The 26,797-nt window shown below is 32.6% G+C and overlaps 1 protein-coding gene across 1 annotated transcript; it reads left to right on the forward strand.

Moving 5' to 3' along the window:
* The first annotated feature begins 738 nt into the window (after positions 1–738).
* Positions 739–26,298, forward strand: LOC149480251 (uncharacterized). The gene is made up of 5 exons (XM_089706845.1): positions 739–957; positions 23,090–23,253; positions 24,108–24,301; positions 25,482–25,680; positions 26,094–26,298. The coding sequence occupies exons 1-5, from the start codon at positions 739–741 to the stop codon at positions 26,296–26,298; spliced, it is 981 nt and encodes a 326-aa protein (XP_089562971.1).
* The last annotated feature ends 499 nt before the right edge of the window (positions 26,299–26,797 follow it).

The following is a 26,797-nucleotide window of genomic DNA, read 5'->3' on the forward strand; positions in this document are numbered from 1 at the left end:
TTTTATTTATGAACCGATTGACATGAAATAAACACTAAATGTTAAATGAAGCTTACCACAATATATTAGTGAAAACCGCATTTAAATCGGATAAGCCGTTTCTGAGATTAGCGTGTTCAAACATACAGACAAACAGACAAACAGACAAACAGACAAAAATTTTTTTAACGACAGTTTTGGGTTTGGGATCGATTTAGTAATAACCCCTGCTAATTTTTTTTTACATATTTTCATTGTACAGACACCACTTTTCTAGAATTTTATTATATGTATTGATGATGATGATGATGATGATGATTAACATATTTTTATGGCTTTAATTATTCCTGCCTGTACTTTTGTGAATATATATTATATTCTTACATATTATATTTTTATGCTCTGCTCTATTCCTCTCCTCTAACTAATTTCCTTCCGTACTCCGGTTGTCTGGAAGAAATCGCTATATAGCGATAAGACCGCCATTTGTTTTAATTTATAATTAAATTAAGTTCATATTTAAGTTATCTAAGAGCAATATAGTATAAATAAATAAAAATAAAAATGTTTCCTTAACCAGTAACACTATAAGGAGCAATCCACCAAAAATCATACAATGCCAAATATAAAGCCGGCCAAAATAGCCAAATTGCAAACGTCAACCGGCACATCATGATTGATGTAAGCGAATCCGAGCACGATTATTGATTCTATCAGTTCGACACTTGACTAGTGAACGCTTAATAGACCCATTTCACAATGGCCAACGATGGCCCATCAAATGATTGTCGATGTTGCCGCCAATACGGCGATAATGCAGAAACATCTACAATGATGGGCGAACACATTTTAGGCCCTCTACACTATCGTTATTGCCTCTACTCGCCCAACGATGCCCATTGTGAAGATGGCCCATCATATTATAGCGATAGTTTCGAAATTGCGATTTACATGCGCACTAAGAAAGCTGCTAATTCAGTTCGATCTGGTTTCAGTTCGATTAAATTAAGCCGAACTTGGACGATGACTTAACGACTCCACTAAATTGAACGCGTAGATTCTTTACAATGTTTTAAATTAGTTCTGAAACTGTATTTAAAGAATGGTATTAAAATGAGACAATACTTCTCAATTTGTTAATTATATTATATTATGAAACTGCATGAATTAACGAAACAATGAATTAGTTGTACGCTGATATTTATTGAAGTAATTAAAATTTTTCGTTCAATACAACCTGGGCCTCTTCAAAGCTAGGGTGAATAGGCTCCTCCTAGGCAGACGTGCACCCAAGTAGACCACATCGCCGCTTTCCATCAGGTGGGATTGTGGTCAAACGTCTGCCTATCGAGTATAAAAAAAAATTGGTTGTTTGTAAAGTAGGTTTACGATCGAGATGTTTACGTGATAACGTCTTATTGGTGAGGTTTTGGTGTGACACAAGTTTCTGAACATGTCACCCGACTAAAACGATTTTAAAAACGTTATCACGTCAAAAAAAAATTCTGGGAATAGCAATAATTAATTTAAATTCATATAAAGCTTTATTTAAACTAGATGTATAAAATAATAACCACCATACTACTAATATTATAAACGCGAAATTTTATGAACACGAAAATACTACTGAACCGATTACAAAGAAATTTGGTATGTAGGTAGCTGAAAGAATAAAACATAGGCTACTTTTTATCCCCGAAATTCCACAACGGGAACTGTACAGGTTTTTCTTTGAAAACGTGGGAGAAGTGGAAATGTAGTCAACTATAAAAGCATAGCTTTGTTAAAGATTTTTAACAATGATTGCAATTTTTTTTAATTGATTTACATCGTAGTTTTCGTGGCGCTAAAATGTTATCGTAGCCTATTATTTACGCTAAATACTTTAAAAATAAAAATAAAATACATATTTTTGAACAAAAAAGGAATCCTCTCTTGTAATTACAAATCCCATCCGATAGTTCCGAGGCTGATTGATGTAATACAATCTACTGGCTTATTGATTCCATCTGTCTGTTAGTTGCGACGACCATTTTTCACAATTTATAGCAATGTAGTTAACAAAAGCAAATACTACTTGCTAATTAATGGTGTTTGAATATTTCCAACCCTATTTGCTTTTTTAAATGGTAGATATCAAAGAGAAACATACTAGTCATACAATTTTTGGAACGAAGTTCCTTATCGCGCGTTGTGAAAAGGGGCTAGACGGAAAAAATTCTTGCGAAAACTTTTCACGACACTTTTTGCTAAAGTTGTAAGCCGTGCGGCGTGCGCGTTGTTCTCTGTCTGTCTCTCTCTAACTTAACACTTCGCTCCATCCGGATGTCCCTTGATATCGCTCAAGTTTTTTATTATTTAATGCTAGCGGTCCGCCCTGGCGTTTTCTCTAAATACGAACCATCCTCGTACTTCAAGGAATATAATAATAAATGTATTAACGAAATCGGTTCAGTCGTTCTCGAGTTTTGCACTTAGCAAAACATTTGGCGATTCAACATTTGTATTATAAAAAGAGCAGCAGTTTTTGAAATAGATATGTGTAGTAAATAAAAACACCTCTTTTCAGAAGGTCGCGAAGGTAAAGCAAGAATAATTCAAGTCGGGCATCAAAGATTAAGTCTACCTGGCGTGACTCCAAGCGGACCTTGTGGCAATTCGGTGCAATAAGGTATTATCAGGGTAGGGCTTATGTAATGCATTCATGCTGCCCACGACAAGGAAATACGTGTACTCCAGCAAACATTGTAGGCTATACTATTAAGTATTCAATTATGAAGCGATATAAAACGCTACTCCTTAACGCAATGTTCGAATAAAAGAGCCAATAGGCCGATGTATTTCTATCCGACTGCGAAAGAATGTAGGTAAGTATTTATATTTCTTTGACACGCCCTACAGCGAAAACCACTGGTCGGATTATGAATTATACGGTGTAGTTGTAATCATCAGAGTGGCATATAGGCTAGATAGGCCATATAGCTGCACATAGGCTACATAATTACGTATACGCGGTCATGTGACATTCGCTAACTCAAAAAATACTTAAATTATTGTCTTCATGCTAAAATGATTGCCTCTTAACCATACCATAACATACAAGCACAGGTTTTAAATACGAAAGCGATTCTCAGCGACTCCCTTATTACAACTTCAGTATATTTCAGCAAAGGCTATGGTTGTGTACCCTAGTCTAATTCTGTAAACAGAAGGCTGATTTTAAGATCTAGATAGTAGGCCGTGCAGCGTGGTGTGGGGAACAACTGAATGCCTAATGAGCGCGTGATTTATAACCCTAAGATGGTCTATTTTAGCTCATTTGTTACATGCCTTATTTCTTCATACACGCCTTGTTTAATATCAACCCAGATTTCTAGATAAGACCTATATTTATGATTGACTGCCTTTCCGCCCGCTACTTCGCCCGCTTTGTCTAAAACCTAATAAATTATAATTATAATAAAACCTTCCTCTTGAATCTATATATCTATTCAATCAAAATCCGTTGCGTTAATTTTAAAGATTTAAGCATACTTTGTTTTATACAATGTAGTTGATAGTGAAGACGGTCCTATTTACAAATGTATAACACGTCTTATTTCCTCATACTTGTTTAGTATCAACAGATTTCTAGGTTAGAGGTGTATTTATGATTAATAACATTATTTCAATCTGGCAGGATAAAATGAAAAAAAAAGGTTATGTTATCTTGTACATTAAATAAATTTATAAAAATGAAAAATAATACAAAAATGAACCTTAATTACAAGCCAATTTGTTCTCCCTTGATAAAAAACATATAAATGTATTAATTAATAACCTAAGGGCAACCATAACTCCCAAAGCAATATGAAAATTGCGCTAAAAGGCGAGTCCCGGATTCCCGTCAAATTTGCTTTAAAACGAAAAGCTACCAATTGCAATGGCTTCACTTTAAATAGTAGTTTGAACTCGCTGGGGGTGTACTGAATTTTGTCGGGCTTTTAGACCAAGGGCTGATGATATAATTAACGTTCATATTTATGTTAATATTTTCGTGGTTAAGGGTAGTTGGCAACTTTCCGGTGATTGTATGGAGTAAAAATATTGGAGGACATTATTTTTAATTTATTGGTAACCTTAATATTCCCTTTTATATTTTTTTATATTTTTCCCTACATTAATAAAATATAGCAGGTATACGGTGTTTTTAATTATTATTATCAATAGTAATATGTAACATTCGTTTATTGGTTGTCTTATTATGTTTTAGTATTTCATCTTGCTGCAGTTAAGAAGGCTGAAAAGCCAAAAGTCGTACAAGAACGCTGTAACAAATAAAAGTAATCAAATACTATCTTGCAAATCAATTTAAATTTAGATAGATATATTTTTTCATTCCGTAAACGGCTGATGATAAAGTCGACCTTATTAGCAATCCTATACAGATAATAAACGAGTAAAATTAAATAAAACAGCTCAAAAATGATCAGCAGCTCTTATATTCAAAACTCCGGCAGTCGAACTGCAAATTACGAAGTCAGCGTCAAAGTCTAGAAGTGCATTTCATTAAATATTCAAGTCATAGAATTAGCTGATTTCAGTTCTAACTTCTCATTGCTGTTTGATCGGCGATTTATTGATCACGAATTAGCTTTAAATTAATTAGTGGAGCATTAGCACTATTCATATTTAATGAATGGTTTTAATGTGGTTAATGCTCTATGCTTTTAAAATATTTATTTTACAATCGGGTTTTAAGAGTACTATAGAATGTTAATAAAACGATATCGCTTATGAATAGATTATGTGTCTTTTGGTACATTCTATTTTATTTACTAAGAGGAATGTGGATTGTTGTGGTTATTTAAATTGTATTCTTCTTTTAAGCTATTGCATAGCTTCTATCGCGGGCCTTGAGCGCGGGGACCGAATCCAGAAATTCCGTAACGAAAAAACCTCACGCTCCCCACTCCGACGGGCACGGAGGTGTGGCTTGAAGGCATAGCATGCAATAGCTTTACCGCGGCAGTCCCCGAGTGCCACACGTCTTTTTTTTTTTTCTTTAGTGGCAACTCGATCTCACCCTGTCTTCTTTTTAAATTCTCCTTCTTTTGCTATTGGTTTCATTCTACTATAAATTGTACTTATCTACAACTCCAAACCACATAAACAACATTACATGCATCTATCTACAGACCTCACTATCACTTATATTTCAACATAATATCGTAAAGGGCAGCTCAGCTCACGAACAATGTATGGCAGAAATAATTCCAGAGTGAAAAATGACAGCGCTATTATCGTCGTCTAGCACCATCACTTTCCCACACTAGAAATAAAACTGCTATAAGACATCAATGGTAACCCCCCAGAACAAAGAAAACATTCTTATATGCATACTTGAGACAAAGAATTTATCCGAACGACGTTTACATCATTAGACACTTATGTGAGATCAAAGAAAAGTTATACTTCTACGGATAAGGTTTCTAAAGACTTAATTTATCACTGGAAACCTTATTTTAATAGACAAACTTGATATTGGATTAAGTTTTATTTTAATTTATCAATAAGCAGGAATCATCTTACGTAATCACAAAAATAATTTCTTACCACAAAATTTATTAGAAAACTAGCTAGCTATTTTCAACATAATATTTTAGAAATCTTTCCAATTCGCAACCCAAAAAATGTCATTATTGAAATGCATGATGTTCTTAAAATAGGTTAAAGCAACACTCACTTTACACCAAATAAATTCATATTATATGTGTTAAGAACAACAGCACTACCAAAAAAAAATATTTTAAACAAAACAAAAGAATTTAAGTTGTTTAAAAAGTATAAAAACTTGGGCATTATTTATTAATATCTCTGTACATATTTAAATAGCTGTAAAGTTGCATAACCACATCCATACAGACAAATAAACAATACTAGTTCTTCAGTGGTGCATTCAACTTTTTTTTATGCAATAGGAGGCAACAGAGCAGACGCGTCACCTGGTGGTAAGTGCTCCACGTCGCCCATATGTACCCACAGTGCCAGAGACATTGTGAGTATGTTGCCGGCTTTTCAGGTCCTTTCAACTTAACGTGTAGTGAATTTTATATTACCAAAATAACATAGTCTACACACTTTAAAATATCCAATCTTACTATAAACAATCTATTGACAATCTGGTTTGGATTTTCTGAATTCAAAAAAATATTGTTGAGCTGCTAACTTGAGATTCCAACACTACAAAAGTACGAACTAAAGAAAATTCGTATTTTTGTAATCTTGAAAATTTTCTATCCATCACATCCAGAATCCCTACGTCCGTCACTTTTACTTACTTTCAAGATAAAATATTCTGTTTGAAAGCTGTATTTTAGAAATAAACTTGTCTTTAAGTCAGTGAAGCGAAGTTTGTCAAACTACGGCACGTAATTGTCTGCTGCGGGGACCGTCCCTCGGATTTCTGTTCATCCATTAATAAAAGCGGTTAAGATTTTTAATTTATATTCTACACTTTTTGTTGAATGTTTCTTTCTTGAGGTCTATTGTTTGATATATTTTTGGTTTGTGCGATTAAAAAGGCGTTGTTGTTTATATCGTCTTTTTCAGACAAAATTATATTATTTTTCTGAAATCCAAATATACGCAACAATCAGTTTACCGGAGAAAAAAATTATTATTCAAATTTTTCTTACTTAATTTAAACTTGTCATATTGTAACTGTAAAAATGGAAAACTTTCTACGCCAAATATTTCGTTGGAAAAATTCACCTTGTTTCCAATAAATATAATATCTCTGCTATTTTTTACTTTTCCTACTCGTTTCATATCATTCACATCACCTAATAGCAGTTATAACTGAAGTCGATAAAAAAGAAGTTTAAAATACCAACATTAAATTATTCCAAAAAGCGTATTCAAGAGCACTCAAATTAAAAGTGCACACTTCCTTAAATCAAAGTCTAAAATTAACTTCTATATTATTAATTTAACTAGATTCAAAGTACTCAGAAGTGGGACTAATGACATTAAGTGTAGACCCCAAAGTATCCCAAGCGACTTATAAACAGACTGCTTTGAGGTAGAACCGTATTATGTTTAACTAGCCGTGCGGACAAATTTGACCATGCTTTGAATTCTATAATAGGATAATATTTGTATCTATGAGAGTTTCTGATCCTCGAGACAGCTATTGAAGATAGTTACAAGTTAGTTATATGATATGATAGTTTTTAAATGCAATTATTGGAAAAATCACTTGAATGCGATCTAATAATTGAGATACATGTAGTAATGACATGAATGTTTCAAATGGTGGAGATTAAAAAAATATAGCCTATCGCCAATTTCTCTTCACAATAGCATAATTGATTATATTCAAATCAACCAATTATCTAGTAACTAACAAAGGCACCATCTATCGCCTACTCGTTCTTTTCAAGCCAACATTGGTTATATTGATAACCCTAAAAATCATTTAGCGCCACGATTTTAAATAGATTTTCCCACAATCGAAGGTATCACAGGCACCCTTTTAACCCTTTCACGGTGACTAAGCAACGGTCCATGCCCATATATAATTAATCACGAGTATTGACACGGGATCATTTCTGCCCCCATAAATTCCTATTATTGCTGTAGATGAGAGGTTTATTTACAGACAATCAAAATATAATACTCAAACAAGGCTAAAAGAGACTATTTGTCTATTCATGATATAATTTGTTAGGAAAGTTCTCGAGTGCTGCGTCAGGGTGGACAAGTAAATTAACGTTTTAAAATTCATTGTATTTGCACTTAGAGTATTAAAATGCGAAATGAAATTATTTTTCTCTTTCTATATTGTATTGAATTATTATTAAAGGTACGAATTCACAGTTATGTTTCAAATGTTTATATTTTACAAAATTAGCTATTGTTTTTTTTCAGTTCAACCAATCTTTATTAATGCTGGGACAAGGCTCGTGAGGATAAAAGCTTAGACCATTAACAACTGGACTGATTATTATTGATATGACGATATTATATATTATTAGACGCTTGATCAAATGTTTTTAAACATAGCACGTTACTTCAATCCTTTCTTTCCTGCACCTCTACCATTTCATAAAGTAGTGATGTGGAGATTTTGTAGATAAGTACCTTTTCTCCAAGATCATCAATTTGTCTATTTGCGTGCCCTTTTAGCCGCAAAACCTTGAAGACCTTAACTGTAATACTTCAGCTCTTCGCAAGCAATGCGATTTTTAAGTTAACTCTATAAAGTTTATCGTATTATTAATGCTGTTTCTATTTTCTATCTAGGTACTACATCTCTATCGTCTCTCATTTTCTCTATCACACAAATCAACAATAACATTCGTGACCTATTATCACATTTACTCGCTCGGAAAATATGTGGTGATGTTATATTATCAATATTCTATTCATCCACAACACAACTTGTATCGAGTGTCGTCAAAATAATTTGATTCTTGTATCATACAGGGCAAATTCAATTCGCCATAGAGACCCATCCGATATTCAGTCAGAAAGGGCAATTTAATTTTTACGTGCCCCGCAGGAACTCTTAAGGAAACAATTCTTTCGGGTAAGCTAGTTTACCGACTGTGCTAAAAAAAAATAATATTACAACAAAGCACAGTCGTGCTTCGTATAGCTAGGCTGTGTCCCGATGTTTTACACGCATTGCTCCGTTCTTATTGGCTATAATGCTAAGAAGCGTGTTGATATATTATAGCCTTCCTCGATAAATGGACTGCCTACCAGAGAAATAATTTATGAAATCAAACCCTTGGTTCCTGGGATAAGCGCGTTTAAACAAACAAAGTCTTCAGTTACATAATATTAGTATAGATATTCATATGCAACTAACTTTTTAAACCTGTACATAAAATTCAGCGTCAACATAAAAAATATTTCCGGACATGTCATAGAAAGCTCTCTGGTCCCAAACCAACAAAGACTTTACTTTGCATGGCACAAAAACTGATTTAATCATTGTTAAACATGGCATTTTCTTGTGTTTGCTTTTACCTAAGTTAACATTTGGATAAATTAAGGAAGTTAAGCGTATAAGTCGCATTTGAAGGATTTAAATGCGACTTATACGCTATATTATTTAAGTCGAAGATGCAATTTAAGTAGAAAGCTTCTCGATCGATTTTCACATTAGTTTACCTTAAAGCTATATAGTAACATAGGCTATTTTTTAAGCTGGGGGAATCGGCTACCTCATATATCGATATTGTGTAGATATCCACCGCGCAGTGCGTAATCCACGGAAGGTATCTCAGATTCAGTATTTCATTTCCCGCGTCCATTGTTGGGCGATGATAAAAGGGGGTCAGCCCTTAAGCTCGTTCTTTAATATGATGCCCGCTTACCTGCTCACAGGTTATGGGTTTGTAGCAGATATGATTCTGGCTTTTGATGAGCCAAATATTATATGAAATGAAATTGGACATTTTCTTGTTAGGTTTAAGTGCAAGAAATGACGATGAAATAATAATCCTAATCTTTGGTTTCAGTTTGACCGCCTCCTTGGTACAGTGGTTGACGCGGGAGCGTAGAACCGAGGGGTCCTGGGTTGGATTCCCGGTGGAGACGAAGAAAAAAAATGTCTCGGTCTGGTAGGACACAGAAGGCTGATCACCTACTTGTCCCTAAAGAAAATCGATCAGTGAAACAGATGTATGCATAATGCATCTGCCCCTTACCCCACTACAGAGACACGGGACATCACTTTGGTTTTAGTTTATACTCCTATGATTAAACATGTTGAAATAAACACAAATAGTAACTGCAATTCTTGACCATAAGTAATATTAAAAAGGACTAGAAAATCTATTAAAATAGTCATTTTAACTAGATAGATTTCAATTCAACTGTTTTCTTTATTTATTGCTCTATGAGTATTGACATTTAAAACATAATTTAAACATAATCAACTGAATTATAATTCAGTCAATACACAATCATTCATTAAGGTCGTGTTTACAGTCTCATTTAGCTAAATTGTTTTCAAGAATACATATTTTTAATGATATTCAAATTTCTAACAACGATTACGCACGCTACAATGAGACATATTAACACGTTCCTCACCACCAATTAAAGAGCCCTTTCAAAAACGAATACCAAAACCTGCCCCCGTACTATGAAGTCTTAAAGCAGTATTACTTCCAGTATGGAAAAGAGACAGCGCTATATAGGTCGTCTAGCGCCATCACTGTCCCACACAAGAAATAATACTGTTATAAGATGGTAACCCCTGGTGCATGAACCCCATATTAAAATGTATCGTCATTACTTGTCTGGAACGTGCCTAAATAAATATTGGGGCAATATGGCACCAACTCGTTAAGTCGGATGTAAGATTGTATTTATTTTAATTAAAGGATAAGGGTGATGTGAACTTAGTGTCGTTATAGAATGCATGGCTTTCTGTTTAACTTTTAATCCTTCTTGAGAATGTTTAACGTTTGTTTTTGATGTCGTTATAATATGTATTTTCAGATTTCGCTTTGAGTGTTGTTCGCCGGAATGTTTCCATGGGTTTATTGGTTTAAATTATCCTCATAATTTCACTGAAACTATATAGAAAATAGCATTAATATAAAAACAGTAAAATATTATGGATACTAAAAGTATTCACAATTATTTATAAGTGCGAAATAATGAAGCCCAATATAAATTTATGAAAACAGTAAAATAATACCTCGTAATGCTTTCTACAAACTGACTCTACAACCCCAAATGTTTGTTTATAATAATGATAAATTTCAGCCTACAAAAAGCTCACGCCTAAGGCATCTTATTATGGAAGCACTCATAGAAACAGTGCTCTCACCCACGCGAGTTACTTTGAATAAAACATGTTAAAATCATATAGAAATATACCCACTTTATAATTGATTGATGTTGTGCCAATTGTAAGTTGAACTACCTCCACAAAAATATCGTGGGATAAACTATATACCTAATATATAGTTGTCACCAGGGTGTTTCTCATATAAGCCTATATTTTTTGCGACTGCAAGAAAATAGGCTTCTTATTTTTCTTCCACAGGCCAAATCTAGGTTGGCCTTGCCACATGTCGAAGAATTTGCATGTATTTACAAAAATATGTTGTGTATTTTTTAAGATAACAACTTATTCTAACAACAACTTGGAATGAAGAAAGATTTTGATGTGTCAAAGCTGGTGCTTCCCATGTCGTTCCATTCAAATTTGGTTTTTCTCTGACCATTTATGGGGTTAGTTTTTTGTTAAAAATAATTATAAGAATCTCGTTTTGGGATGTAATATAATACATCCGGGATTGTAACTATAAGCCTAAAATTATTCGGTATTATAATAGTTATTTATCAGTTCATAACATTTTCTACAAAAAGCAAAACTATTCTCGGTAAAATCAATCAAAGTTTTATAGAACGAATGTATAGAATGATGAAATAAATTCGTACAAGTTGGGAAAAAAATACCAAATATGAATTATTCTATTACTAATATTAGAATTGTAATATTTGTTAGAAATAGATATGATTAGAAAAGGGTTGGCGACGAAATAGCGTCCCTTTTCATCAAGTATCATCGCTTTTAAATAACGACACAGACAAATAAAAAATGAGAGATTCCTTCATCTTATATTAGATACTAATTTTCAATTTCATTGTAAAAGCATTTATTGACTCTTATATTTCAAACTATTTATTTGCTCTTTTATTTCAAACTAGATATTTATTTAACTTTAGTTATTAATAGCGAAATCAAGTAAGAATCTATTTCAATGAATCTATATTGTGATTTGGCACATTACTAAAGCTTGATTGTGTATATATGTAAAAGTACACTGAAATAGAATACGTTATACATAAATAAAATTGCATTTTACTATTACAGACATATAAAAAAATCTTGTTTAATTTTTACTTAGCCTTTCCATTACCATAATCCAAACTTATGTACCTACTTATAGTTTGGGTATGATAATAAACATTAAGTATCATTTTATAGTTTGGATTTTGTTTTCTTAGTACCCCCGCAAAAGTTTTGCTGCGCGTAATTTTATCTGACTGGCGAACTCTTGAACTGTCTAATATTTTATTATCTGTGGCAGAAGTCAAAGACGCTCGTAGTAATTTTAATTATTTAAAAGTAGGCACTCGTACCCATTAAGGTAACGAGTCATTCAGTATCCAATTAAAATTTAAATATCTTTTCTGTTAATTGCAAAAATTGGAAAGTATCCAAAGACAAGGATCCAAATTCAATTTCTAACGTTTATTTGTTTATATTTTTATTCTGTTTTGCCGTATTGTATGTTATTGGAATTTTTGTATTGAGTTTTTTGGTTTACTGTTTTAATTTAGTTCGTAATTTGTATACAGATTGATTATGCATCGTCTTTACGACTTATATGATGTGGGGAACATACATAAAGCCGATTTTTATTATAACATTAATTTATACATTTTAATAAAGGGAAATTCTGTTTTACTGACTAATTTAAAACAGATTTTTTTGCTTCATATTATTCATCGACTATCATAATATTATATGAGAGTCGTTGCAAAGGGCAATCATACTTAGTACTTATTCATAATTCAATCTTACTCCTAGGTATTTACTAAATAAATTCAGACTAACATAGAGAGAGATCAAATAATAAATATCTTACTATCTAACTTCTAATATCTTTAAATATTACCTTTTATACAAATAAATAGAACTTAAAATACTTTTTCTTGGAATAATTCATAAATGTATAATAATCTTCTATTTACCAAAACGATCGTTCTGTCATTACATAGTAAACATAAACCATTCGACATAAATTAAATAACCACAATAATGTTGCTCAGAAATCATAAACCTTTGGAAATCTCCCAAAAGCAAACAGCATTCGCAAATCAAACAAAAGGTTTGCGGCGCCTGCTTCAATGCTGGAATTTACCTATTTAGTTACATTGGTACTAGAACCGAGTGTTTACAGTGCCTGCATTCAGAAACTAATCTGTAAATTCGTTTGATATATAATTACAGCTGTGTGGTTCATTTATTTATTCTGTACTAGATGCTCCAGCGGCTTTGATTGCTATTCCTGCAGATTAATTGAATGAAAATTAAACAAAAATAAATGAAATACTACATGTACAAATGAAAAAGTATATTAACTAGATAAACCGGCCATACCAACAAACCCGGCTGACTCATTCTTAAATTCTAAACAAAAATCATAAACGTTTATCCTCACCAATATAATTTTCGCCACACAAATGTGGAAACGCCACACACCTTTGTAAAATTTGAGAGCAGAGATGGAATATTTATTAATCTGTCCTAAAAAATATAATCACCATCATTCGTCATTCATATTCGATCCCAATTTATACAGGTACCTCCTTCCTATGAAATAATACTTAATTATACTACCGTAAAAAAAACATCAATCGTGAATTTCTAAAAATTCCTATACATTTATATATAGGTATGTGTCTAGATTATATTTGTGCTAACACTTTATGTGAGAGCTTCGAAAATTATATTCCACATCCAACGACACGATCCTGAAATAATAGTCAATACAGTTTTTTCCTGAACATCAGCACAATATCATATTCAATAGTTTTTTATCTCCGGTTACAGCGAAATTTATTTAAATACACAGTTTTTACATTAAAAAACCACGTCACAAACTGGAGGTAATAAAAATTCATATATTATGAATCTTTTGAAAAATATTTTACCTGGAAATAAATTGAAAAATAGCACAGTCAGCTTGATATTGTCCGTAGATTGTATTCTATAAAATACAGAAGTCTAAAGTTGAGATTTTATCTCTCATGTTTACTGTTAACGAATTTTTAAAATATGACGACTCTGCAATACCGCCAATGCTTGTTTTATTTTATGATCATTTCTCAAGGATTTGTGAGATTATTTCAGTAGGAACGTTTACTTTGCAATTTGTTATTATGTAGTTGTTCTAACGTATTATTTAATTATACTTTCTTACATAAATGTATGCTTATTTGGATATAAAAATTATTTTAATAGTGAAAGAAATAAAAGATTTAAATCATGGACGTATAAAAAAAGACGGACGGTATATCGCCTAAACATTGAGTGAAGCCTAGTAATGGCGGCGAAACATCCATGTGTGTGTGCCATGTTGCCATGGCAACAGCTGTCCTGATGACAATGGCGGCTGTATTTTTTTTCTATAAATTTTGCCGTAATAATTTTGTCATTAAAACATAAAAGAAATAACTTGCTTCCCTGTGGAATGTAATCCCTTGTGTTTTGTTATTTAAAATTGTACTGTTGCGGCACTATTTAACCACACAAGACGGCATTTTAAATATTTTTTGTGAAACAGTGACGCAGTTAATCAGTCGGTAGTTCACGACGTAATGGCGGCCGACTAGCTTACTATGGTGAGAGTGTGTGCGTGTTTATTGTCTTTACACTATCGCTAGCTTACTATGGTGGCTTCACGTTGTTTGTTCGTAATACGGTGTCCGTCTTTTTTTATACGTCCATGATTTAAATAATGACACAGAAACGTAAGAAATTTGAAACACACAGTACACACACCATAATATGTATGTGTGTGTGTGTACTGTTCTACTGTAATTGTTAATAATGTTATTAACTAAGCCTGATCGTAGTATTATAATATTATCCGTGGTGTAATTAACTTTCAATGAGTATTAAAGTAACAAAATTACCAAATACCTACACCTTAATTATAAATACCCATACGCAAATAAAGGAAAAAAAACTGCTTAAATTAAAATTCGAAATACGAATACCGCGGCTCAGGTAACAAATTGAAGCGAGGGAATACATAAAAATTAAAAACCAATAACAAACCAAGAATCCGAAGCTGCAGAGCGGACATAAAATTAAAATATCCGGAAAGAATCAAGCCGTTATCTGTAATAGAAATCTTGTAGATTTATCGAACTTGGAGGGTTGTGGTTGTGGAATGAAATATAGGCTGAACGCCGTTCGGCCATTGCCTGTTTTATTTTTTTTTTTTACAATGACAGAACGCGGTGTATTGGCGCGCTTTTCAGATTCCATTTTTAATCCCGTGTTTCTTTTTGCATCCTTATTGAAATATGTATGGATTCGTTGTAATATTTTCTTTGAAACAAATATGACGTGAATTGTGGTGTTATCATTGAAAGTAGGTACTTGCAAGACACAAGATGATTTCAGCATTAATGTAAGTAAATATTTATAATTTATTATAAATTATAAAATTATTAGTTATAACTAATAATTTCACTTTTTTATGTGAAATTATTAAAGGAAAATCTTAAAAAATTAACTCAAAGTTCATAATAGTATGCGGTATCGTTTTTAAGCTTCATAAAAATTATATTATTAGTAGTTTCACACCTAGAGCTGTCGGTACATAGCGTTATTTTTGTTTCATTCTTTTTTCGTTATTTTATTAGCTAAATTATCTGGATGACAATAGTTTATCACTTTGAATCACTATATAGTAAGTACCTATTGTATTAGTAGCCTTAAGGAAATCAGTTAATAATTGGCTTTGCGTCCATAGCGCGGCTTTGTATTCTATATCAATGGTCGTATAATAAATATCACTCAATTTGAATCAGGCAATAAATTCAATAGACGCAAGAAAAGGCCAGAAAGCAATTTTCCCCGAACGTTATCACATAAATTGCTTTCTTCGTATGGAAAAATCTTGTTGAAGGACTTTACCAATAAAAGTGAAATTATTATTTTTTTCTTTGTACGCTCCTTGCGATAACTATGTGAATGTATAGAAATGAGTTTAACTGGTTCGTGCTTGATAGATACGATTTTAACATTCGGAGTTGCAAAGATGAAATTGTATTTAAATATAGGTAAATAATATTATATTTTCTGAAATAATTGATAGGTATTATAGAAAACATAGACTGATGATGACGATTGAAGATGATGATGACGATGTTAGTTAATTTATTAATATACTAGCTTTCCGCCTGCGGCTTCGCCCGCGTTTTCAAAAAAAAAACCCGCATAGTTCCCGTTCCCGTGGGATTTCCGGGATAAAACCTAGCCTATGTCACTCAGAAATGATGTAGCTTTCCAACAGTGAAAGAATTTTTCAAATCTGCCAAGTAGTTTCGGAGCCTATTCAATTCATACAAACAAACAAACAAACAAAAAATCAAACCTTTCCTCTTTATAATATTTGTTATGTAATATATGCAAGGGTTATTGCGGATGAGGAGGTAAATACATATAATACAATTTTAAATTGACTAGTATATAACAAGTAAGTATCTCATTTCTCTTCTCACTTTGCATTTCTGTGTCTTTTTATTAAGTTAATAGAGAATGTGTTATCTAGTTAATTTTAAAAATTAACTGTTCAACACTTGTAGTGCTGAACGTTACTTTGGTTTCTTTTAAAGCCAAATAACTTTGCAGCTTCAGACAAATGTACAGAAACACCCAATATCTCAGGAGCAATGCTCTTTAAAGAGTGAGAAGGAATAAATATTCAAGTCACAAAACTCCGTCTGCATTGCTGGAGTTAACGCATTCTTATACGTGTCGCTTTACTATTTACATTATGTGTCTGAAACTCTGATGTCTAGTACAGGAATGTAGTGAAATATCTTTTATATACCTGCATGTGCAGTTTGAGTGATTAGCTGCTGTGACGGTGACGTCATCGACAAAGTGAAGCGAATGTTCGAGAAACCTAGAAGCAAACTTAATATAATTTGAGACTTAACTAATACCTCTAAATTGTTAAGCTTGTGAGAACTAATATCAGGATCTGAGCCGTAAGAATTCTAACTTTTTGTCACATATTTACCATCACTATTCGTATACAGGTATATGTACTTCTAAAAGTCATAACGCAGGAGTGTTATGTTGTGTTATGTTATGTTATACTTGGGAAATGGGAGGGTTATACTGAATGCACTGAATTCGAAGTTCGACATTGTTCGATGAATTACATAAAGAACATCCGCATTCAAACATCTAGTTAGTAGTTCAACACAAACGAATACCTTCCTTAAATCGACAAAAGCTTCAAGGATCTCAAAAGCTGCTACAAACATTTTACCGTCTTTCATGTTCAATCGCTAAACCATTCTAAAACTAGACAGAACATGGATAAACAAATAACAAAAATTCAAAGCGAGCGTATCAAACAAACTCTAATGAAAACATTTTTTCCTCAAAGAACCGCACTTGGAAATGGAGCTAAAAAAATTTCGTTTTATCCCGTATTTTATGTTCAGCCTTTTCTTATTCTGAACAAGTCTGAAGCATGCCTTACCTCGCAACACGTAGGCAGGCGATAGAATATTTCTTTAGAGTTTAACCCTTGCTCGGCCAGCGTGGGGTGAAATAATCCGATTAAAATGTCACTGGTATTCGGCTGCGTTGTTTCCTTTAGGTTTGTCTTTTTTTAGTTTCGTTGATAATAATATTATAGATGTAACTATGTGTATCTATTGCATGTGGAAACATATTGAACGCACACACTAGCTGTTATATATTAAAATTAAAATATATAACATGACAGTTAAACAAAATTTTATAAAGGAGCGCAATTAATAAAGTCTGTCAATGATTGCCAGATTATTTAAAGCATACGTTTATGTGAATAAAGTTTAATAATTTTAAAACTTCCTTTCTTCTTTATCAGCAATTTATGGTTATAATGACCAGAGCCACAAATAAAAATATAAAGACTAACGAAGGGTTAACAGTACGTTTGCTACAAAGAATAAGCTTTCACAAGAACCACATCGCTCGTAAAAGGCTTTCCAGGTGTTCACTGAATATAGAAACTGAAGAAAATACAGGTATGACCTTACATAATGTAGACTAATTTTAGACACGCTAATGAGTAATAATACCTCAAGAGCTTTTTTGCTATTTGATTTTGAAGCTCGTGTGGTATTCGGGGGATTATTTTTCCGTCCCAAATGTCGGCCAATAATTTCACAATTGAATTCAACCTGTCAGTTTGACGTCAACTACCAGAGAAAATTTTCAAAAAATTATCACTAGATATAATACCATGTAGGTTGTACCACGTGACGTCGAATGGTGCAATTCTATTGGTCGATATTTGGGTCGGAAAAATAATCACGTTAAAATTAGAAATACACATGTATTGAAGTGTGATTTTATAGCCTAGTCGTGTGTTAAAGCAATATTTTGCTTTGATTTATAACATTGCTAATTAAATATTATTTCACCTTGCTTAAATTTATCCAATCGTAAAAACAAAATCAACATATTTTTTGCACTAAAACCATATATATTTCAAAGCACATGCCTTTCTACACAAGACAAAACAGAAACATGTTAAAGAAACGTCTCCAAAGACCAAACAATTATAATGAAATGCTTGGAAACGCTGAGTTATTTTCATCAAAAATATTACCAGGATACCAGCACTGCAAAGGATCTTTCATAATGTGTTTTTTCAACGTTAAGTGCCAGACCAGTCTTAGCGTTACCTGAATTAATTAGACAGTTAATTAAATTTCTTCCACCGTCTGCGAAATCGGTGCAAAATACGTGCTTTCATATTTTTATAGTGTTTAGCTTGTTTTAATTAAGATTGGTGGTGATGCGTTTGTTGAATGTTCTTTTAGATTTTATAATGAAACGTCTGTCGAACGTCTGATAAATTATCGAATTTATCTGCTGCTAGTACCAAAAAAATATGGAGAATTTGTTTTTTTTATTATTATTCTTATCACTATCTAGTGATAGTGATAAGAGTATGTAGTCATAGTATAAAACAAAGTCGCTTTCTCTGTCCCTTAAATCTTTAAAACTACGCAACGGGTTTTTGATCCGGTTTTTTTAATAGATAGAGTGATTCAAGAGGAAGGTTTTATTATATAATTTATTATGTTTTAGACAAAGCGGGTGAAGCCGCGGGCGGAAAGCTAGTAGTGTTTATAATGTCAATTGATACGTAAAGATCAACTTTATCGCAAGCTTTGAACTTTTAGTCGTAATAGTACGTACAACCAAGTCGAGGAAATATAATATTTCTTTATATTGGGATTAGATGGCAAGATATCGGATAAGACATATTATAGAAAAATGCACTTATAATATTATTTTATTGATCACTAATTGGACAGAATCTTGCGATATCCGGATTACCAATCTAATATATTCCTTCAATGCTTGTTACCATAATAAGTTATGTCACAAGTAAAAATGCATTCTGTAGGTTTATCGGTACAGATTTAGATTATCAATACATCCTTAAATAATCCGTTTAAAGTTCATGAATATAGTGTTTGTATGTTAATTTGTAAACCGCTGATTTTGGTATGTAGAAATAGATAAGGATTTAGTGGAGATGTTTATTGAGCAGATAATGTGCATGGTAATAAGCCTTATTCCTATGACTAGCTGTGCCCGCGACTTCGTCCGCGTGGAATAGTGACTGCATAGTAGTTACCACTTAACACACAATTATTGAGTAAACACGTCTTGAAACACGTACTATCATATACAACTAAATTATAAGTACTTACACATTATTATAAAGTTAAGAAATAAAATAAATAATAACACAAAAGAACTGTTAGTAAAATTTATTACTAAACTGAGCTATAAAACTTAGGTACAGAAGAGTTCAAAATTTCCTGGATGTGGTTATTCTCCCGCTCCCATATTCCTTCTACTTTCACAGACTTTCAACTTTTCCCTTGCACCCCTGGTAAATGGCAGAACCGATTTTGATCTAAATTCTAAACCATGTCTAATCATACCTATATATTATGTACATGTCATATCCTTTCGTTTGGTACTCCATTTGGATTATGTATCCCCACTATCACCCCTAAGGTGCCCTATATGTAATAAACAGATTAACTAATTTTGATAAAACATGACTAATTGTAACTCACACGTCATTTGATATGCCGCTTGTTTATATTATTTGACCACATTCGATTATTCATTCCCACTTTTACCGCTATAAATCAATAAATGGATGAACCGATTTTGATTAAATATGCCTCATTATACTTCTCACGTCAGGTCATGCCCTTTCATTTGATATGCCACTTAGGTATATTTGACAACTTTTATTGCCACTTTTATCCAATAAATGGATGAACCAATTTTGATAAAATATGTCTTATTGTACTTTACACGTCATGTCTTTCATTAGATACGTCACTTGAGTATATTTGATAAAATTCATTTATTTATTCCCACTTTTACCCCTATATCAAATAAATGGATGAACCGATTTTGATAAAATTTGACTAATTATTTCTGACATGTCGTCTATTTTCATTTGATATATCACTTGGGTATAACCTACAACCTACATTAACAACTAACATTCGTTTTTTTCATTCCCACTTACCCCTATATAAACAACTAATGTAACAAAAAAACGCATCTAATTCGTATAATACCCGTTAGCGAGCTACGGTGGCACAGACAGACACGCAATACACACATAGCGAACATAACACCCCTCTTTTTGCGTCGGGGGTTAAAAATATAATACCTACGACATAATTTCAAAGACCTTTTATATAAAAAATTTACCTAGAAGTAACCATAATGCTATTTGTGCAGGTTTTAGACTTATGAGCAAAAATCTAAATAAAGTTCCTTTGACCTATACTACTACTACCCCCTCAGCATAACCACCCCCCCCCACGCTTGGGAACTTTCGATATGATCATCTGGACATGTTAAGGAATAACTTTAGCGTATAATTTACGTAATAAAGTAATTCATGTATAGAATGCCTTAGCAAATGTTCGCTGTGATTACTTAAATGGTCATAACTTTTTTATTTATGAACCGATTGACATGAAATAAACACTAAATGTTAAATGAAGCTTACCACAATATATTAGTGAAAACCGCATTTAAATCGGATAAGCCGTTTCTGAGATTAGCGTGTTCAAACATACAGACAAACAGACAAACCGACAAACAGACAAACAGACAAACAGACAAACAGACAAAAAATTTTTTAACGACAGTTTTGGGTTTGGGATCGATTTAGTAATAACCCCTGCTAATTTTTTTTTACATATTTTCATTGTACAGACACCACTTTTCTAGAATTTTATTATATGTATTGATTTAAAATGGCTAATTCATATTTAATAAACTAAGTTTTCATTTCGCACCAGAACTCTAAGTCCTTATAATACATTAGAATGTGATGTTTACAAAATCGACTTAAAAACAAATACACAGTTAATATTTAGGGAAAAGGGATATATGTCAAATATAAAATTTGCTTACACTGACGCATTCCATGAAACTAATTTCCTCGACTCGCGGCACCCTAAAAACCAATAAAGATATAAGATTCATTTTTTACGTCTCACTGAAGCCTATAATTGGTTTGCTTTACGTGAAATTGATGTGAAATAAGTACAGGCTATGTTGTGTTTTGTGATCGTATGTGTGTTGGTGGGTACCGTACACCCGGCTGTTAACTGCAGGGTGAGTTTTTATGGAAAGATAGATTCATCACACATTTTGGCCGTATCCTTCTCTTTGTGATTGTAAAAAAATGATAATATAAAATCGAAAAATATTTCAGGAATAAATTAAATATTTCAGGACAATTTTCACACACGGCACCATCTGATCCCATACTAAGCTTTCGCTTGTGTTATGGAAACCAGATGGCTGATAAACATACAAATATAATTTTAAATAAATACTAATATAGATAATTAACATCCAGACACAGAGCAAACATCTATGTTCATCACACAAATATTTGCCCCGGGTGGGAATCGAACCCACGATCTCTGTCTTGGAAGGCAGGGCCTGTACTTACCAAGCCAACCGGTCAGTCAATATTAAGGAACTGAAAAATAAGGTAACATCATAAAATAAGGTCCTGAAACTTATTTAGTAAATACATCTTATAAACCGAGACTATACAGAATGTATCAATACGTTAAATTCAAGAAAGAAAAATCTCGAATTTTCTATAACTGATGCCTTCGTGGCTTAAACCAGTTAATAAAGTAAAATAAACATAATTTTAATTCAAGTAACATGGAGCAAATTACAGTGTTACCCGCCGTGGTTCTCGGGCGAAAGAAATATTACCACAACATATAGCGAAAAACCGCGGAAAGTAACCGCTCGTCCAATGTGGGCGTTTTCCAGTTGCGTTGGTTGACAGAACAACGTTTATATCAGTTTTCGTATTGTAAAGGGTTAAATAAATGTACGGAAAATTTTAAATTAAATTAATATATAGCTAAAAATAGCATTTAATTTACTCCACTGTGTATTTTTACTGGTGGGTAAATGTGTAATTTACGTTTTAACGTCGTTTGGGTGGAATTCTTTTGTGACATTGACATCAAAAAAAAATACACCCTATATATAGCCATTTGTACATTTTAAATGGTTTTGTTTTATGTACTTTTATTTTAATATGTTGTACAATAAAGAGTAAATAAATAAATAAATATAGGTTTATAAAATACAGTATGTTTTGTATTGCCACATTTGCAATATAACTCACATTTAAAATTCGCGTGAGACTGGAACAGTTTTAATAACATGACGTCCGTTTTTAGTTACGAATGAAATAATTTGCGTAGCTCTAAAATGAGTGTCATTTGTTCATCCAATTGTCAGTACTATTCGGTTGTTTCGAACTAAGTTTAATATTCTGCTTATGTTAATGTTTAATTGAAAAATTTGTCATCAGCTCTTAGGCTATATACAAGAAGCATATTTTATATTGAAGACTTTTATAGAAATTGCCACCAGGAAACCGGAGTCTAAAAAAATTACTACTGTTGATGTAGATCTGTTGAAATTATCGCCAAGTTTAACCGGAGAAATAAAGTTTATGAAATTCATAAACTTAAGCCTACAACACGTTCAACAATATTCAATTAAATATGCATTGCCTTCATAACAACATTATTGATTGAAGATAACGACCGTAATAGACATAATGTCAATTCAATTTAGAAAAAAAAAACATTTTTAATTTTCGGTCTTAACTTGAAAGACTCTTTTCCTAGTTACTATAATGTTTTTACTCTTCAGTCACTTCTGACTTTACTTCTTACTCTCTTTCAGGACCGTAGCAATCATCTTCGCCAAGATGGAGGGTTTTGCTTCGAGATACCTCCGTGGCAGCATCAACCAGTCGAAGTGGACGAACATCTCAATAAAATAAAGGATGTATGGGGAAATGACACCAGGCGGCAATTGAGGAAACCACGCTTATCACTTATAAATAGGTGAGAATTTATTCATGTATAGTAATACTATAAAGTGAGAAGTTTCGGTCCACTGCTTATGGATCTTTAGGCAGTGGGGGTCCGACATAACCTACGGCCATTTCACGACATAAAAGAAAATAAAAATAGGAAGTTTGTTGGTTGGAAGTTATATTCTGAACTATTGATTGGAAATTATTTATCCAGTAAAAAACTACTAATGCCTATGCTTATGTTTAGACTGTAGTTTTTTATTCGATTTTATCTCTATTAATTCTACCAATGTGGATAACGTTTTATGTTTCATTATTAAAAAATACTAACTTTTCTAGTCATTAAACTGATTGTACGCGAGACTTTAATTATTTGCGAATAACGAATAACAATGTCATTAAATAGCCAAGTTAAAACAATACAAAGCCTTCATATAACAGTAGTTTATTAATTATATACGTACTGCAATAAAAGCTGAATAACCTTTCATTTTATCCATTATGAATGCGATGCTTATGTTTGACCTTTAACCAATATTATCACGAGAACACTTCAATTCCGGCTCATTTCAATTATTTCTGTCTACTTCTAACTTCCATTACACGCACAATAATATTTATTTATTCTGAACAAGCTTTGGGCCGCAGCTTCGCTTGTTTAGTCAAAGGAAAACCTCCATAGATCCCGTTCCCATGGGATTTGTGGAATAAAACCTTTCTCAGGTCTCAAACTATCTTTGAACCAAATTTCGTCCAAATGGATTCAGTGGTTTAGGATTGAAGAAGAGACAATCAGACATAGAGATAGAGCTACTTTCGCATTTATAGCATTAGTAGGATTATTACGGATACTTACTTATCTTATTGATATATATTCTCCAGCGAGGTAAACCGATACATGGCAACAGTAATAGCACCGTTTCTGGACACATACCACAGAAACATCCAGAACGCATACCAGCAACTTACCAATAAAATTCTCAAACGAATAAAAGAGGAAATTAATGCAGCATTAAGAAAGAAGCAGAAGATTTATTCAGAACTCATTGATCTGGCTGATAAATTAAACGTACCAGGTATTTTCATCAAAACGCCATTTTCATTTTACTTCTGCTAAAATAGCTAGTTGAAATAATTATTCTCCCGGTTTATATTCGGCTATTTCAATTGAGACTGACTTCTCTGGAGATTATATTAAAGTGCACGAAAATGTTCGCAAACACAAATGCACAAATTCAAAATTCCTACTGTTTGTCACGACCAGGATGATATCAGGCGTAGAATGGACACCACTACATAATCTTCTTCTCTTCTTTCTGTTCCTACTATTTCTTCCCTCCTGGCTTTAGTTTAGATTAGTTAAAAAACGTTCTATTAATTATTTTTGAACTTACCCGGGTTATACACTGCACCTCTTGCCTCTGCCATCTGCCATCAAATGTACTCACAACCAGACCAACTAGGCAGTCTTTCCATTTCAGCTATTCGTGGTCGAATCAATTTTTGACAGTTATAACAAAACAGTTTAAATATATTTCTACGGAATAAGATGATCTATACGAGTCGAGAGAGCTATATTCATGTCCAACCATTAACTTAATTTTACTTTTCATCTTTATTTTATACCATGAAAATATTCCATTGTATAATAAGCGTATAATGTAAACAGAAAACTTCTATTAAAGTATCAGGTGACATTTTATATGCCACGGCATTCAAACGAAAAGAGGACACGTTTATGAAATATTTTAAAACTGGGTTAGCTACTCCGGATCTTTTCGCAAAGTATTGCAAACAAATGCCGTGTTTGTTGAAAATGTTTAAAATTGAATTGTTTTGTATATTTTGTTGAATGTAAACAATACGGGAAGTGTACAGCCAAATAATCATTTGGGTCAACCAGCTACTAATATAGTAATTTGGAAAAACTATTGTTGCTCTTACCAATTCCAGAAAAAATATTAAAGTGGAGCTTTTCTTGTAAAATGTGTATGTGTGTGTGTGTGTATGAGAAGGTCTTTGAATAGATAGAAATTTACGTAGACTGTAAAGAGTAAAAATTCAAGTCAAAAAACGATAGTACATATTATAAAGGGAATTTTTGATTATAAAATATGACTTAGGGTTTAAGCAAGAAGAACTAATATTTAAGTTGTATAGAAAGCCAAGACGACTGTCTCGTTAATAAGATCACTAAAGATATATGCACTAAGGAAATCCACTATCCATTAATAAATTTTCACGAATATTTAACAGAAATGTGTGACGAAGAGAAACGAGAAGCCAGAACTATAGCCAGCAGACATGTAGCACTAACATACCGATGTACAGAAGAAGCTAGAGCATCTATAGCCAAAATGGGTAAATATGCTGAAGAAATGATCAGCATTACAAGAAATCATATGCAAGCTGCTGTAGCTGATGCTACTAAGTTTATGAATAAGGATGTACCGAAGTATGTTATTTAATTATCTACTATCTAAGCTATAATATGTTTTACTATGAAATAATGCAAAGCCTACAACTGATCATGATTTATTCGTATACTAAATTTCATCAGAATTAGTTCAGGAGTTGACGCCTGTTTATCGTGTTTGTTTAACCCACTTTATGTTAATACTCTTTCAAAATTAATCCCCTTCATTAATAGTATAATAGTACACTTTGAAGGGGATTAATATTGAAAAATTAAAGCTTTCATATTTGGATAAAGTTTTGCACCATTCTATATGCCCTAGCAAATGACATAGATTCTGTTGCAGAATAAATGGTTTTAACATTTAATAACTCAAATAAAATTTGGATCATTATTCACGTATTTTCCATCAGATCACGATGGATTCTTAAAATGCTACAATATTCTTTCAGATCAAATATAACATCTTGTCTCAAGGAGATATCTCGTGCGGCCGCTTCTCTGGGCTATGAGCTGGACTTAAGTCTAACCAATGCCCGACGTCACAACGGACAGTCTTGCGAAAAGCTGGCCAATTGCTGCTCAGTTGTAAGGAGGAACACTGATGAAGGAGTTACTACTCTTAAAGAGTATCTCCATCAATGTGTATACGCTTGATTAAAGAATGTAGTGGTTATTATGTAATGTAATCAATAAATTTTTAATCATTTAACAAATGTTCGTTTCATTTTATACATTTGATTTATTTTAAATCGATTTATTTTTAATCCTGATCTCGTATAATTTTCAGCAGCTCTTATTCTACATTTGATATGTTTTATTATTAGGGTACAGGCCTAAGATCTGTCAGATATCATATCTGACAGTTGCGTAGCTCAGTCAAATCTTGTAAGCTTAGACTGAATTCGTAATGCCCATTCACATTATCCATGTGCCACAAAAATGCCCAAGAGAAAAACCGATAAAATCTGAGCCGCCAAGAATTTAGACAGGACTGTCACTTGTAAGCAAAATAAAAACTTAAATCGGTTCACAATTGTCGAAAATATCGTACACACGTCATAATATACTACGAAGTGGACAAAATTTAAATAGAATCAACGGGAAAGCACTATCTTTCATATAAAAATGGGATCATCATAATCGGTTCACCAAC

This window comes from Colias philodice, chromosome 18 (genome assembly GCF_061535455.1).
Source record: "Colias philodice isolate Cphi_HAF_F1 chromosome 18, ilColPhil1 Martin Lab GWU primary, whole genome shotgun sequence".
NCBI lineage: Eukaryota > Metazoa > Arthropoda > Insecta > Lepidoptera > Pieridae > Colias > Colias philodice.